Here is a 17,423-nt window from a genome sequence, read left to right on the forward strand (position 1 = left end):
GAGATACTCTACAAAAGCAGAGACCAGCATTATTCCTCAGGTGAAAGCAGCAAATTATTACTGCAGCTGTTGCCTTCACTAGGTCATAGAACACTACTAATGCCATTCCACAAATGTTCTGTAGTCCCTCTTTCAACCTCATTTTCTTCTGTGCAGTATGACCCAGCTTACTCAGTCAAAAATCTCACCAAAATAATATCCTTCCTTCCCTGCTGGCAGCCTTTACCTAGCCAGGCACTGAATCTCTAACAGCTCAGTGTCACTATAATTTCACTAGATCTTGGAGTGACTGATAATTAGACAAAGTTATATACAAGAATTAACATCAGAAAAGTTTTATTGTTATGAAATCATTGCTATTCTTTCCTTCCTTTGTTTGTGTTTGTCATGTGCTGTTCTTGATGAAACAGCAACAAATTTGGCTTTGTGTCAGTTTTTTTGCTTCTCTTTTCCTCAGAATGTAGTTATTACACCCTGTCATCTAAAATCCAGACTGCCAAAATCCCCTATTCTCTTCACAAAAGTGTATCAATCTCAGTGGGGGTAAGAAAACATGAGATGATGTTCTAATGAAACATGCAACGTCTTCTCAAAGTTTTCCTTTCGATTTTTGTATTTAAAAACTAAAAAATTTTACAGAGCAACTGTTTGCTTTGCTCCCAGATAGAACCAAAACTTTTAGATCAAGCTTTAAGCTCTTGACCTTGTCCTGCAAATCAGTTTTCTGTTTTCATTTTTGCATCAATTGGTCCATTTACTATTTTTTTCCTTTAGTTTTCCACTATTACATTTGATTAGGGTTAACTAACCAGCTGAAGCTTAGCCTTCCATCTGCTCACAGTACCATCAAGCCACAAGCAGAGTTGCATGATTAGTTCTCCATTTTTCTCAGTCTTTCTTAAAATTATTTAACTGCATAATAGTTGATGACTAATAATTCAGAGCAACAAATGCCAAAATAATACCTTAAGCAAGAGATTCATCAATGCTCTGTACTGAATAGCATTGCTTCCCTCACTAGCTCCACAGACAAGTAGGTCAAATAGCCCCAAAAGGAGGTGCAGGTAGTCTTGTTTTTCTTGATTCAGAGACTCGGGATTCCACCAGGTTTCCTCTAAAAGATACAGGTTAAAAATAAGACACAGTGGACGCATACGAACACCTTCAGAAACCAAGAGAAAACAGACATCTCTATTAGAAAACAACAATATATTTGGCCGATTTCATGTTCACAAGTAATCCTTACAGACCTCAATAACAACAAAGGAAGAAGGTTAGGGAAGGAAGGCTTGCTTCTTTCCAGCAAATCCAAAAGATAAAAAATTAACCCTCCTTCACTCTATTGATACAAAAGACTCAAAAGCTTAATACCTACCTTTTGAAAAGGACAGAGGAGGTTTTAGGCCATTAATGAAGCTTTTCAGTAAGAACAGGAACATAGCTAACTCCTCTGCATGAGCAGTCTGATCCCTATCGAGCTTTTCTATATATGCAGTTAACAAGTCCTTAGGCACCAAAGTTTCCTCTGCTGTTTCAATAGACCAATTTAGGGGAGCTTCCTGTGAATGAAAATTCATTAACTCAATTTCATGCAACAGAAGACAGAAATCTAGCACTAAAATTCAGTGATATTTAACTTCCAACCTCAAAACAGGTATCCTTATGATGTTAATTACATCTCTGATTTTACATTTAACTTGAATTTGCAGTTTTAAAACCAATGCCAGCTCCTACTACCACAATTAAGTGTACATAAGTGAGTTAACAGAAGAGTAAAATACCAATCTCTCTAAAATATCTCTTCAAAGGGATTACAAGTTACAGCATTTTGTAGACATTCAGTTTTAATCCTTTCACCTAGCTCTGTTCTAGCAGTATAATCCATAACTTTCAAATACTTGTTTATATATAAACTCTTGAATGGAATAATCTGAGGTCAGAATAACTAATGACACCACACTAATAAAAAATAACACCCCATAATTCCACAGGGTAGACGGCAGAAAAGCTCCAAACTTTGTGCCAAGCTCACAGCACTGAAAATGGAAACAGTTGGTGGGATGTTACCCTAAAGATCTGGAGTTCTTAATTTTTTAATACAGACTCGCTAGAGCGGTAAAATGTATGAGAATGTAAGAAACGTAAGAGACATTCTTAATGGCAGCTTCTAGTGCTGCTGCCAAGTGTGGTTTTGCTCTGAAAAGAAATTAAACTGTTTATATCTTACCTCTGCATGATCACAAGCTCTGAGATTTCTTATTTTTTTATTCAAGAAACAGAAGACTTTGATAGCCACTGAAAAATAACTTCCCTTCATCTGTGTATTGCAGCAGCACTGAACAAGCACTGAACCAACTATATGAGCAGTTACTTTCCGTCTCACACTGTCAGATTCCGTTTCAGCAATGAGTATCAGTTCATCAACCTTAGACAGTGGAAGAAAAACAACAAGAAAAAGTCTGTAAGACAGTGGGACTTCACTATGACTTTACACCATTTTTCATTTGCACATCCAATTAAACCCTTCTTACCTTCTGTGAGTGGTAACAAGTTACTGTCTGCTGTAATGGTACTCTTTGGAACCTGGGAATGCACAAACATCTATTTCTATGCACTACCCATAGATACACTTGTTTATTCTCTAGAATTATTTTTCAGGAAACGAAAAGTTTCTGGAATTTATTTACACTAATCATTTGTCCAATTAGGTAATAGTTTCACTTCTTTTCCTTTTGTTAAGGTAGAAATCTGTTTTATTTAGACTGTATTGGGGTTTGATATTTCATATATGTATTTGCCTAGCACCTTGATGATAGCACACTAATGCTAAGAAGAGCACATACAAAGTTCTTATATATCACATTCTGTTCTACTGCAGTGTTCACCCCGAAAGAAAGATCTCTTAAGGTTAGAGTAACACGGTACACATACCATTTGCAACAGTGAGGAAGGGTCCCCTGAAGTCATGTTTTCAGAAAACAGCAGAATCATTTTATTGCTGGCCTCTCCAATCAACTCTGAGGACTTGCTAGATTTAATTACTTCTTCAAGAGCTATGCCAAGGAAAAAAACAATAATCAGACAATCTTACATATAGAAATCACATATTAAAACACTGGTGGCTCAGTAATAAGAAACACTCAGAAACATACTAGACAATTTCTTCATCTTTTCAAAATCTTTTTAAAAGAACTCCATTCACACTCATAGCATGATAGGTTGTTAATGCTAGCCAGTCTCCTTCAGTAAATGTTTAGATTCAGTAAGGATGATATCCTAAATTGTCACAATTTTTCTTTCACCAGATTAGTTACAATTAATGCTTTACCTTCTGGCCAACCCTTCAGTAAATAGTGTAAGGAGCAGAGACCAGATTCTGACAGACAAACAGCCATTTTCCAATCTGAGGATTTTGAATTCGCGTTAGTGACTACCATAAAAGGTAACAACTGCATTACTGCTTCATCTAGTAGCTCTTTCTTCTCTTTTAAAATCTCCTCTTTGACTAAAATTTTTATTGCTCGCTCCAGAACCTTGTACCTAAAAGAGAAAAAGTCATGTTGAAGACCCACTGCTCAAGCATACCAGGAACATTTCTTTGATTTGTTCTCCATTTTCCACTGCAGAAATGAATCCAAATAGCAGTGAGAACAAATAAGGAATTCATGGGAAACGGTGTGCAAATAATAGAATGTTTCTCTTGTAACTCAGCACAGATATAGCATAACAAAAAAGTATTTCAAGTGAAAAGCAGTTTTAAAAGTATACTTTACAGTTACTTTTTAAAAATTTAATTTATTCAAAAGACTTGTAGACAGAAAAAAAGGCACAAACATACCACTTTCCATCCTTTGAAAGATCAGCTTTCTGGAAGATGTTTAAAAGACTTGATACTACTACTTCTGGATTGACTTGTTTCCTGAAAATCTGAAAACAATCAGGAAAACAAAATTAAATAAAATACAAAATAATCTACCATATTGTAATGGAAAATGTATCTGCTACACCAAGTGGAAACAGGGATCAAACATCACTAATTGCATTCCTATTGATGATCATGTAATAAAAATATTATCAGGGTAAACAGAAGTTCTAAGGCTGCCCAGTATGCCCTCTTGATATGCTAAGTACAGATTTACTGAATGCAGAAATGTTTGGTAAAATTGATAACCAATAAGAAAAACACTTTATAAATAAATAAGAATTGCTTTTACTTTACATAGCATCTGCATGACAAAAATATAAAGCACGTGAACAAAAGATACTAAAGCTAAAGAAACTCTCATGTGCTTTGATTCCTATTTTTAGTGATTGAGAATGAATGAACACACAAGACCGATTATACTACTGCTAATAATATTCTCCACTACTACTAGCAGAAGCAATAAAGTCAGACTGTTACTCTAGCTGGAAACAATCAGTACAATGCATACCACAGTTCTATCCAGTAAACCTGAGCTGGAGTTTAGGACTTTGCCACTATCAACTGACCAAATGACTCTTATGTGGAAAAACTCAACTGTGCACTTCTCACTAGTGTAATGACTTGTCACTGCACCACTTTCCATCCATAAGGCAGATAACATGGCTTACGTTTTAATAGAAAAATGTACAGAGTAAGCAGGAAGCACACTTCAAATAATAATCAAAGATTAAAATACCCTTTAGTAGCTGTGCAAAAAAAAAAAAAAAAAATCAAGAAATTCAGGTTAATTACAAACACTCTGGGAAAGATCGGGGAGCAGGAATTTGGGGGGGAATTGTAAGCCTCCTAAATTTGTGCTGCTTCACCTTGTTAAAGGACAAAAGCTGTATACTAAGGACATGAGAGGAAGGACAATTACAAATACAAATTACAAATACATTCCAGACACACAAATTGAAGACCAGCTAAAATCTCACCTGACATACAAAAGGTACACACTTACCTCCAAAGAACTGAGAGCAGACATTACAACATCTCTGTTGTCATCCTTCAGCCGGCCAAAAATCGCTTCTTCTATGAAAGACTGATCAAAGCCTTCCTAAAAAAATAAAGGAAAAAGGAGCCAAAGGGAAAAAAAAAAAAAATCATTGTTGTTAGCACAATTTACAGGGTTTTAATGAAATACCTGAATCCCAGTACAAGAAAAGTGGTAACATCATTTAAATTAAATCTCACAGGCAGACTAATTGGCAACAAGAAATGAAAGAAAACCAGAAGTATCCTTGAAATTTGATTTTATCTTAGACTACAATCAGCTCAATAAACAAGAACTACATCCAGACTCCAGAATATGGGAAAATGGTGACAGAAGACTACTAAAAGTACCATGAAAACCAGTCAGGATGACATATGAATGGTTTAACATACCACTCAACTTCAACAGATATGTCTGGCAAACAGCTTTTGAAGACATTAAGTCAGTTTTGTTAAGTGAGAGATTCAGGACACGAACCTTTGATGTTTCAATAACATCCTTCAAATGCTGAAGAGCCAGGACCCTCACAGCTGGCTGAGGATGATTCAAACTAAGCAGAAGGGAGGTATCAGAGTCTTCCAGAAACTGAAATATAGATTTCAGAGTGACTTACTGCATGAAAGATAATGGGAGAAATTCTTTCAGCAATTTTTGGTACCAGAAGAAAACCCGTGTATTTCAGGCCCAAAAAGCATCAATTACAGAATTATGATGTTTAACTGTTTCAAATTTGGTTCTCTTCACTTCTGCAAATAGTTTCTGTAATATACCTTGAAAAGTACAGTAAGCCACAGACACCTTTTTGTCCTAGAAAAGCACTACACTTATCTAAGCATTCCGAGAAAGCTCTAGTGACAATGTCAGTGTGACAGAGTACAGATAGAAACTGTTAAAAAGGCATCCCTGACAGTCCAATTGCGTGCACTTATCTCAGGAACCTTAAAGGCTAGAAGAGGACCATATGCCTTTGTTCTGCATGCCTTGTTTTTCTGTTAATCCACTTGTTACTCGGTCACAGACACTGTGCCTTCATTGAATCAGTACAAAAATACATGAAGCACTTCTATAGGTAGTTTATCATCTTTTTCTAAGTGATTTAAGTCTTTCAATCATTACAGACAGCAGCCATAATACTAAACATCTAAGTTCCTTAGATCTGTTGCACTCAAGGTTATTCTGTGTTAGGTTGAGTTGCAATCGCTCTTCAGAAATGGCACAGGAAGAACTCTGTAGTCACTATTCTTCCACTGTAAACATTCATAAAATCGATACAACAAAAAAGACTGAGCCACCTTCTCTCAAGAGCAATAAAATTGTTTGTGAACTTCTCCAAAACAGACACCTCTAACACTGACAGAAATCTTTAAGTAAGATGAGGCCTTGCTGGGCACCACCATGTCATCACTATAAATCACCACAATATAAGCAATGGCCATGTTCCTAAGGAAAAAGAATTACTGATAGCAATTGGGGCAGGTGGAAATATATAAATTTTAACCATGAAAAAAGCCCACACTCATGACTGTTCACGATAAAAATGAACTTAAAAGATGTGACAACTTTTGATTTTACCCCAGTTTTGGTCAAGTCTCCCTCCCCAAAGTAATTTCAGTTGGGGTTTTTTTAATTTATTTTTTTATTAATTGGGAAAGATTTTGTTTAGAAAGAGGAAGATAGAGCAGAACTTTGCCAAAATATCAGCCTTCTGACAGTATAACCAGGTAAGAGCTAGGATCATGAACTGAGCTTCCACCTACCTTGTATTTGCCACAGCTTAATGAAAGAGAAATAAACTGGTGAAAAAGATTTTGCTCAGCCTCATCTGTGCAATCTTCCAGATGCTTCTCCAACACAGCGTCTAAGGCTTTAGGATACCTGCCAACAGACAAACCCCCCAGCATTTTCCACAGCGTATTATAGAAGAACATGTATTTTCTAGAGAGATGCAGGGAAATACAAGGAAGCTGAACATACATGCGCTCATCTGAACCAGCTATTTTAAGCAGCTTTGCAAAGGCAATCAACCATTATGTCTTCACACAAATGAATGACATGCAGACCACGAGGATAAATAGTAAGCAGATAAGGTCATGCTACACAGCAAGCAGCTGTACAAAGCCAGTAGGTCTGTGTCCTTGTATTACAGTGACAAAATATGTAAAGGTAGATCAGTAAAATAAAATTTGGACAAAGATTAGGAGTTGGTTATTTTTACTGTATTTATTTGGGCAAGAATATTGTGCTAACTTACTACACCCAATAAGCCAAGATCATAGCTGACATCACCAATCTACAGACTGTGGGTCTGTCACAGAAAAACGGAACTTACTTTCTCTCAAGAAGTCTGATAAGAGGAAGCATCTTTTGATTGAGTGCAGCCATTTGGGTAGGATTAGATTCGATCTCTGTACCACGGGAGATAAACTCTTCAAGAAACTTGCTAAAAATACAAACAAAAGAAAAAGCCACCATGTTTTGGATAGTACAGTTTTCATTAACGTTATAAAGCACACTGCTAAACAGGTTAGGATTAATATTGCAAATACAGACTTGCTCCTGGCCTGAAGTTCCACTCTGTCCCACAAATACTCCCACAAGTGCTAAAACCAAGCCTCTGACAAATTACTGAATGCTTCAGTTTCAAAATGCAGCTTTGGAGTTCACTTAAGAACTAGGAAAAACATACTCATATAATGCTAATACCCCTGTCAGGAATTTGTTGTTGTTAAATCAAAAGCGACTGCAGTATGGCAGAAGAAAATAAAGTTAACTCACGAAGCCAACAGGTGATCTAAACCCTTCTCAAGTGGTACACTTTGAAGAATAGCTTCAAGATGTCTGATGTAAATCTGATTCTCTATCTCTTCAGATTCTTCTTGTTCCTCTAAGGACAACATGTAATCATAAAAGATGAACAACAGTTTGAGAATAACCCCCTCATACTGATTAAAGAAAAAGCTTGTATAAGCATCATCATCTGGTGAATCAAGCACACAACTGAAAGAGCACAATGTTCATCGATGACTAGAGCTAACTCTTCATGAGCTGCTAGCAATGCTTTATACCAATGTCATTAAAATGCCAAAGGCTGTATTGCTACTAATAAATTCAAGTATGCTCTGCAAAGTCCCAGACCTGCTACCACAGCCTGTGCTAGCAACTCCCTACAGCACTCCCTGGCATGAATCTGGACCTTTTCAGCAAAAAAAACTTTCCCAATGATGATTTGGCAGTTACAAGTACACAGTGTAGACTTACTAGCACAGACACGGGCTACTGCTGCATGCCAGTCAACCTTGCTGTCCCAGGCATGTTTAATTTATCAGGTAAGCACAGACCCCCACTACTTAAAATACATATGGAGTACATGTAACTTACCTAAAAATGATTTTATGGTACAACACCACATGTCAGAGTCAGAGATTTCATACATCAAAATTAAGTTAAGTTTCCACACCTGAATCAAAGTGATATAACAATGCCTAAACCAGCCTCTTCTGTAGGGCCTGTGTCATGGCAGCCAAATACCAGAGCCGCTCACTCACCCTCCTCTACCCCAGGGGATGCAGGAAAGAATTGGAGGGTAAAGACAAGGAGACTCATAGGTTGAGATAAAAACACAACTTAATATTTGAAATTAAATTAAAATAATTACAGTAACAGTAATAATAAAATATACAAATGAGTGATGCACAATGTGATTGTGTGGTGGTGCAACTCCCTCCCCAGCTCCCGGGCTACTCGGTGCAATTCCCCCTCCCTGGGTCACATATCAACCTAACACGGACTGTGAAAGGCATTTGGACCAGTGCAATAAGGTGCCCGCTTAATGCACCTGGCTCCTGCCTCCCCTACCACTTGGGAACCCTAACGACAATCAATCAACTCCCGAGAGCCCAGTACCTGGGTCATAGCCCAAAGGGGGCGATACCAGAACTTCAAAATCTAGTACGTTCTGGGCCATGTAACTGTTGGAAAGTACCAGAGTATTTCATCATCTGCGTTGAGCTGACATAGAAAAGTACCTGAAAGTCAATTATTTCAGATCCTATAAACAGTGACCCTAAGTGAGACCCTCTGAGAGTTCCTGGATTGCAGCAGGCTGTGCCCAGCATCTCCCCCGAGCTCGGACACCTCTTGGGCACAGACTTCTCGAGGTTTTAAGTCTGTCTGCTGACAAAGCTGACAAAGGGCTAGGGAAAAGTCAGACTTCTCCAGGCTCAATTAGTGCCTGTTGAGGAATGCTGATGCATTTTTGAGTATTTGCTCTGAACTCGAGAGGAGGGAGATTTTAACTTTAAGAGAGCCTCTTCCATCCACCTCACTACCTATCTATGTACCTGAATACTCACATTTGCCTTCACCATTATGGGTGTCTACACATTTCACCGGATCCAAATATTTCTGTCTGTCTGTGTGTATGTTTTGCCCTTACACATATGCACATATATATATTTTCATTTAGGGTACCTTGTAGTAAGTTAGTGTGAATCTTGTCATTCTCAAATTTGTAATTAAGTTGCTGTTTTAATTATAACATATTCTACCAAATCACCCTGTTAACCTTCAAATCGGTCAGTCATTAAATGCTGTTAAAATTCAACCTTTTAATCTATTTCACATCATTAATAAATCTTGAACTGCTGCTAAATCATAACCATGTCAAATATTTTATCCATGACAGATTGCTTATCCCCTGCTGACTCGTGCCCATCCCATTCCCAACTAGCGATTCCAGGTGGGAAAAATCCTGAAACCACAACCCTGGAAGAGCCTGAACTTCCCAGACAATCCTCATCTATATACTGAGCATGACGTTATATGGTATGGAATATTTCATTGGTCAATTTGAGTCCATTGCTATGGCTGTGCTGCCTCCCAGCTTCATGTCCACCTGCATACTAGCATGACATGGGGAATTGGAAAGCCCTTGATTTTTTTAGCAACAACTGAAAACATTCGTGTTTTATCAACATTTTTCTCATAACAAATCCTATATTGAGTCCAAAACTCTAGCTGTTCTAGCCACTAAGGAAGAAAATTAGCTTGATCCCATCTGAAACCAGGACAACCTGGCAAAACAAAAAGCAACACACATACAAGCCCTCAACCAGGTCTTCACATGTATGGGCACAGTTTTAATAGCAGAAGCAACTAAAATTACACAGCTACAACACTGACCGCAGACTCAACAAAATTGTAAAAATGTATGCTAACTTACCCGTGTCAGTTTTCATGACAGCGCAAACAAAGTGAGGCAACAGGTAACGCAGAAGAGGAGAGATATCATAACCTGTTGAAAGGCTTTGTAGAAGTGTTACCAGTTCTGTGGTTTTGCACAGATAATTAAAGGGCCTGCACAATGGAAGAGGGAAACAGAAAAAAGTATGCATAAACATCTGGGCTACCAACACTTTCAAACCAAGCAGACTTCCTAAGGATTCAATTCTCAGCACCAGGTAACAGCCTCATTATAAACAAACGCTGAAAAGATTCAAAGGGTTCCACTTCCTTACTGCCAGAGGTTTACTGATGCATTTACTGTCCAAGAAGAAAAAAGGATACTGCCAGGTATGTTGAGGACGGCAGCTGTAGTGGCACAGTGAACATACCTGTGTTTTTTCAAAGTAGCACAAGAAAAAATACTTGTATGGATTGCAGGAAGAGATATGCTCACATTGCAAGTAGTGTATCTATTAACCAGCAGCAGCAAAAGGAAGGGAGGAGAAATAATAGCTCAATTACAGAGATTCTTAAAGAGTAGAAGCGATTTCCCTTCCTGCTAATAAAGTTTATTTCATCTTGTCTCCTTTTATAGCCACCTGGCTGGATGCTGCCTAAGGCATAAATCATACTTCTCCTTAGTTCCCCACACCTTAGCTTTTAACTTATTTTCCTCTTCTATGAGCGTGTTCAAGCATCTGGAAGGTAATCACTATACTTATACCAGCAAAGATTGATTCTATTGGAATACTCATGCTAACCTCTCTGACAGCAAGCAAATTCCCTATAGCATGTGGAACTTCCATCAGCGTGTTCAACCGCACGTTAACAGCACCAGCTAACTGTATCAGGGCAGGGCAAACAGATCGATAGGAATGAAATACTACATGTACTTCCAGAACACCTGACTCGTGGTGCTACAGAAGCACTTACACTTCAGGTGGGTGTCAAACCATATGAACTCAAAGCCCTTCCATTGAAGGGATAGAACTTTTTTCCAAGCTATTTAAGTAACCTCAAATTTGCACTACCATTATTATGCTGGCTTCTCATTCAGCACTCTCACTTTCAAGAAAACCTTTTACTGGCAGTGTTCAGTTTTGCATATTGACAGCAATCCTTTTCTGAGGGAAGTGGCAGGAGAAGGACCAAAAGATGACAGACTTGCACCACAGACTCCTTAGCTGTAGTTGCATACAAATTTTCAAAGTAAGCCAAAGAAACTTCTGAGCCCTTTGAAGTGTCAACTGCCAAAATTTCTGAAAGTATCCCTTTAGTGAAGAGGACAAAAAAAATTCAAATTATCAAAGTGCGTTCTGAGCTTTTAAAAAGTAGAAACACTCAATTAATGTAGACTTACTTTTTCCCAAGTTTGTCTCCTTTCTGAGTTTGTAGAAGTAGGTTCAAGCATGCCACCCCGTCCCTGACTAATGAGGGCACTTTAGACAATGTCTTGCTTATCTGTAACATCAAGGAATGCACCAAGGAAGTCTCCACTGTCACTTTTACAGTAATCTGGGAGATTATCATGTATGTTGCAGCTCTGTAATCCTCTATAGAGGATTTCAAGCCCTAGGAAAAGAGATAAAGGTGGATTTTAAACGCACAAATTAAAAAAAAGAGTACATTAACATAAAATCATTTTCATTCTGACATCCATGGAATCATACTACCTTCTTCTCCATATGTTAACTTTTAAGGGATCTGTAAACTTAACTTTCAAGAAGAAAGAGCTGTCACCCAGGTGCACACATACAGCAGACACATTCATTAACTGCTGCTCTATTTGTTAACTGAGAAACAATCCTGGAGGAAAGAGGATATCAAGGCAGGCTGTTCCTACCCTGACTCCATTTCCTCATCACTTAGCACGGTAAGTCTCTAAGGCAAAGAGGTTCATTCAAATTGTGTATCCATTTCTTACAGCTCCACTCCTCATGCAGAGTAGGAAATACAGTTCTTAAAGTGCTTACCTGAGGTGTGAAAAAACATTACTATTCATGGACCTTCACCTGCCTGATGTTTCAAAGCAGGCTAAGAGTGGTACAATACATTTCACATCAAATGTCCCTCTTAAATGTTATCAACATACAGATGTCTGCAGAACACAGTACACTCCACACACGGAGGAAAACAAAGCTTCATGTACCTTTTGGATGTAAGGGAGGAGGATAGAGACTGTATTGTCTTTTATCTTCTCTGCGGCTCCAAGAGCTGATACAATGGTGGAAGCATAAAACACAAGAAGAACTCTCAGCTGAGCTGAGTTCCCAGGACACTCTGAAAAGACCTGGACCACAGAAAAATCACTTGTTCAGACATCAGCATGTATAGCTTCCACCCAAACCAGCAAAATCTCAGAACTCCAGCATGTAAACTCTACCAGCTCCTGCTGGCACAACTTAAGTCATCACTTCCTCCTGGCAGTAACACCAGAGGTTACTGCTCCCCCTTGCAGAAAAGGTAGAAGGAAATGTATGCTATTCCTCAGCTACTATAGTTAATCATAATAAAGTAACCTAAAAGACTTGTGAGTTTGGTGTAATGCTCAAGACTGAGAACTGGACAGCCAAGAAGTTTTCAGGCACGTTTAACACCCCCTACTACCCCTGTGAACAAACCCTGCTATTGTGCATGCTTTTGCTTAGTTTCACAGTACATGAATTCTAGTTCTCTAAATAATTGGAACTGTTGCATATCTTAGCCTTCTGAGACTATAAAACTAGTTCTCTATTTGACATTAACTGAAAAAACAAATAAACCTTCTCACCTTCCAATATTCTCAATTTTATCTTCTCAATATTTGAAGACATATGTTTAAAACCCCATGGCAACCCCCAAAAGAGATACCCAAATTCAAAGCACAGTTACAAATCAATAGCAGGAATGACTTTATAAGAGAAATTAAGACAATGAAGTACTTTGAAGCAATACAGTATCTTTAAGTAATACAGTATTGCCAAATTGTTCTATCATGGCTCACTGATTCTCAGCCACTTCCTTACAACAATTTCTGATACACTGTCATCTATATTAAGAAATTTTCACATTGTTTACTAATAAATTACTCCTTTTACTATTTGATATGTAATTCAAAATATTAGTAAATAGCATAATACTATACAGAGATGGGGAAAACTGAGTGACAACAAACAAATACTGTTCTAGAATAAATGAACAACCTTGACAGATTTTGCCACCAGCCTGCAGATGAAATCCATGAAATCCATGTCTTTGTAGCAGTGTGTAATGACAGTACCCCTTGCCAGTGGGACTCCAGGTTTCTTTACATGGTAAAAGAAATTAAATTAGAACACTCAAGTATAAAGCACCCGAGTAACAATTAATATAATCTCTAAATTAATGCTACCGATCAGTTAACATCATTTAAACTGAAATAAGTAATGGAAACCCACACATCTCTCTGGATTTTTTTTGTATCTACATTAATTCAGATGAAGAGCATTACATATAATCTATATTCAAATAAACATATATTTTAGTAATTGACATATCTTCCTAGCAGCAGCAAATACTTGCACCTTAAACGCATAATTTAACTTTGCCAAAGCAAAGAGCAATTAGAATCAGCTTTTTATAATTAACTTTTATATTTAAAGAAAGATAGCAGAAACAACAGGTGGGCATCCAGGCTCCATCCCTGCAGTTAAATCTTTCAGTACAGTTCTGCAACTAACCACATGAACAGGTGGACCATATTCATAAATCTAGTAACACAGTCAAGATATTAACACAGTCCCTCATGGTCCTCCCAACTTGCATCTGTTAAATACTTTACCCTTATTGGATCCATCCAATGCCATTTATGAGTTGGGCTTTTTATATTTAAAAGTTGAATAACTCTCACAAATAGTTTAGTCTCATGATATGGCAGAACGCAACCGATCAAACTATCTTGATTATAGAGATGGATGTGAAACCTAAGGAAAACACATATATGTATCATTAAAAACTATCTGTAAGTCCAAAAAAAAAAAAGAAAAAAGAAAAAAATGAGACCCAGACATGTTCTTCTCAAAACAAGTGGTTTACTTGCTTTTAAGCAAGAAAAAAGATGACTGTCATACTGAGTTTCTTCTGCGTAGATTTCAATATTAAACCAGACATTACAATAATCTAGTATAAATTTCAGTATAATACATATATAAAACAAGTTGTGATTCAAAGGTTGTATCAACAAAATTGCCCACCCTTTCATGAAATGAAATATTACACTTTCTGCATCTGGATACATTAATTTATATAAATAAACACAACATCACAGAATACTTGGGTTTGTTTTTTCTTCACACATTCCTACATCAGCTTGTAATAAGAGTACTTAGCTCATGTTGTAATACAAGGGTATGCTATTCATGGTTCAGTTATTATTGAAAATTAGCTATTTCACACAGCCTATTTCTAAAAGCACATTACCTAAATGCCTCTCTAGGTCCTCAGAGCTGGGAAAATCTGGTGAAAGCTAGGCAAGGAAATAATTGCTGTTATATAGAACATTACAAAAGACCAAAATTTTCACAGAAATTTATCAAAGGACAAAAATCTAATTGGTAAAGAAGAATATTTGGTTCCATAAAGACTAAACCCAAATGGATATTTTTAACATTTTAACCTGTATTTTCAGAAAACTGAAGTAAAATTATTCAAAATTTTTCTCATCAGGGAAAAAAAAAAATCTAGCATTTCCAGTAGCCTTATATATTGACATGTAGGATATTCAGTGGATTACCTGTGAATCAGCCATTCAAGGCACTTCTGGGCTGGTTTAAGCATAAAGTAAGGGGACAGGTGAATCAGGAACAATGAAATATTCTTATTCAGCTGCTGATTTACTGCTTTAGACTGAACACTGCGTTCCAGACCCTTGGATGTAGAACTAAACAAACTGGACTGGAACACTTCAAAAGAAGGATCAATCCCCATCAGTTCTTCTAAGCCAGTGCATCCTGTGGAAAAAAAAACAAAACCAAAAAAAAAAAAAAAAAAAAAAAAAAAAAAAAAAAAAAGGAAGACTGCTTTAAATGCAACAGTTTTATTCACCATCCCTGCCCACCTACCGCCTCACTGGCATATCCAACTTCTTTGCTAACCTGGTATATGTCACCCCACTAAGCAAACTAAACTAAATAGTAAACATGTCTAAGATCAAAACTTTTTCTACACTGAAAGCATTTCTTAAGTGATGGAGAAAGAGAACATTAGCATCAGCAGTGCACTCCTGGAGCAATGAAGGCCAGCAGCATGCTGGGCTGTATGAGCAAGAGCATAGCCAGCAGGCTGAGGGAGGTGAGCTGTCCCCTCCATTTGCGAGATAGCATCTGGAGTACTGGGTACAATTTTGAGCTCAACAGCAGAAGAAAAACATTACACTGCCACATGGGTGAGACCAGCAGAGAAACACTAAGACGGTCAGAGACTGGAAAATAACATACAAGGAAAAGGAGGAACTGTGTTTATTCAGCTTAGAGAAGAGAGTGTCAAAAGGGTATCTTCCTGCTGTCTGCAACTACTTAGTGAGATATAGTGTACGTTATCAAGAAGACAGAGCAAGACTCTTCTCAGAGACGCACAATGGAAGGATGGGAGGCAACAGATACAAGCTGGAACACAGGAAATTCCAAGTCAATGTATGGATTGATTTTTTTTTTTTTTTAAATACCGGTGTGGTCAAACACTGGATCAGAGACCATAAAACCTCCATCCTCAAACTCAGCTGAATGTAGGCCTGAGCAACTTGCACAAACTAGTTCTGTGCCCAGTTAGGCTAGTACCAAATGACCTTCAGAGGTCCCTTTCAGCCAAAACCATTCTATGATTTTATATGGATAAAGCAAGCAAATTTACCTCTTGGAATAAATTAAAATACAATACTGCACGTACGCCACTGGACAACCGCTGGAATTATTTCTTTATTTTACACAAGCTTGTAAATATTAATGAATAAGCACAAAAAAGACAACTTCAGTTGAAATAAATAAATATGGCACCTGGCTGAAATCTGGAAGAAATAAATGATTATATACAACAGTTCTATAATAACTAAGAAACTACAAAATACTTTGTGTTGCATCAAAGTATCTACAGTCTCATTACTTCAAATCAATATGATATCAACCTTCCTGGTTTTAGAAAACAACTTTCTTATTCAAGAAGTATCATATTGCTGGGTAAAGTTCTATACAAAAATGGAGAGAAAAGCACAAAGGATCTGAAGTGTGCAAACACGGCAATGGCTTCTGGCACTTTACATTATTTGCGGCCATAATGTACACAGAAGAGCAGGGCATCAGCATGTTTTCATGAAATCACAGAACTCAGGTTGTAAGGGATCTTGGAAGATCTCTAGTCCAAGGCCCTGCTCAAAGCAGGGTTAGCCCTGAAGTCAGACCACGCTGCTCAGAGCATTATCCAGTTGGGGTTTTCAAAAGGATGGAGATCACAATCTCCCTGGAGAACCTCCTCAACTACTTGACTGTCCTCACAGTGAAAAAGCTTTTCCTTACACTCACTCTGAACCTCTACTGTTTCAACTTATGTCCACTGTCTCCTGCCCTCCAGCTGTGCATTCCTCTGGACAGCCTGACCTATCTTCTTGATGATATTTGGCAGGTTGCTACTAGACCCCTCAAAGCTGCCTCTTCTCCACACTGAATGAGATGAGATGATCCTCCCACCAACCTCCCCTTTTAGGCCAAATTTTCCAGTTCTTGATCACCCTGAGCCCCCCAACTCCTCCCAATCACTTGACCCTTCACATGCCCAGAAATGTGCCCCAAAAGGAGCTGTGCCATAATTTCCCCATGGACTGGAGTGTTGCTGACCAGCCTGTGTTTTTTTCAATTATTCTTTGGTTGGTTTGGTTTTGTTTTTTTTTTTTTAAACATGGGTTTGCCTTTCCCACTTATCTTCCTCCGGGTGCTTTTCTAGATAGATGATGTTTAAAGTCACTAGCATCTAAAGAGCCAAACTCACCGATGGCAAAGAACGTGTCCCTGTCAATGCGAGCCGCTTCCTTGCCACTGAACATGAGGGACGCCACCTCACTGCGGTCCAGCAGGCTGGGGTCATTCTGGGGAAGCGCCAGCCGCTTCAGCTGCTCCGCCAGGGACGTCATCGCTTCGCTTTTCAAGGAAAGGAGCCTCCAGAGAAACCTAACGGGGGAAACCAGAGCAGGTCGCCGGATAACGCGGCTGCGTGGTCACACGAACCACGGGGCGA

General features: G+C 38.1%; 1 protein-coding gene across 1 annotated transcript in view; it reads right to left on the minus strand.

The window, feature by feature from the left end:
• The window catches only part of HEATR1 (HEAT repeat containing 1), a 38,822-nt gene extending 21,419 nt beyond the window's left edge, over positions 1-17,403 (minus strand). The window contains exons 1-18 of the mRNA XM_026844720.1: positions 17,178-17,403; positions 14,935-15,151; positions 13,984-14,125; positions 13,367-13,468; positions 12,334-12,474; positions 11,545-11,756; positions 10,183-10,316; positions 7,737-7,845; positions 7,291-7,401; positions 6,719-6,836; positions 5,439-5,546; positions 4,929-5,024; positions 3,839-3,927; positions 3,329-3,540; positions 2,932-3,053; positions 2,228-2,425; positions 1,376-1,559; positions 966-1,114 (exon numbers count right to left, since the gene is read on the minus strand). Of these exons, the coding sequence (XP_026700521.1) occupies positions 966-1,114; positions 1,376-1,559; positions 2,228-2,425; positions 2,932-3,053; positions 3,329-3,540; positions 3,839-3,927; positions 4,929-5,024; positions 5,439-5,546; positions 6,719-6,836; positions 7,291-7,401; positions 7,737-7,845; positions 10,183-10,316; positions 11,545-11,756; positions 12,334-12,474; positions 13,367-13,468; positions 13,984-14,125; positions 14,935-15,151; positions 17,178-17,319 (2,586 nt within the window). The 5' untranslated portion in view covers positions 17,320-17,403. The remainder of the gene's footprint in view (positions 1-965; positions 1,115-1,375; positions 1,560-2,227; positions 2,426-2,931; positions 3,054-3,328; positions 3,541-3,838; positions 3,928-4,928; positions 5,025-5,438; positions 5,547-6,718; positions 6,837-7,290; positions 7,402-7,736; positions 7,846-10,182; positions 10,317-11,544; positions 11,757-12,333; positions 12,475-13,366; positions 13,469-13,983; positions 14,126-14,934; positions 15,152-17,177) is intronic.
• Positions 17,404-17,423: the final 20 nt, after the last annotated feature.

Source organism: Athene cunicularia (genome assembly GCF_003259725.1).
Source record: "Athene cunicularia isolate RWA chromosome 3 unlocalized genomic scaffold, athCun1 chr3_part1, whole genome shotgun sequence".
Taxonomy (NCBI): domain Eukaryota; kingdom Metazoa; phylum Chordata; class Aves; order Strigiformes; family Strigidae; genus Athene; species Athene cunicularia.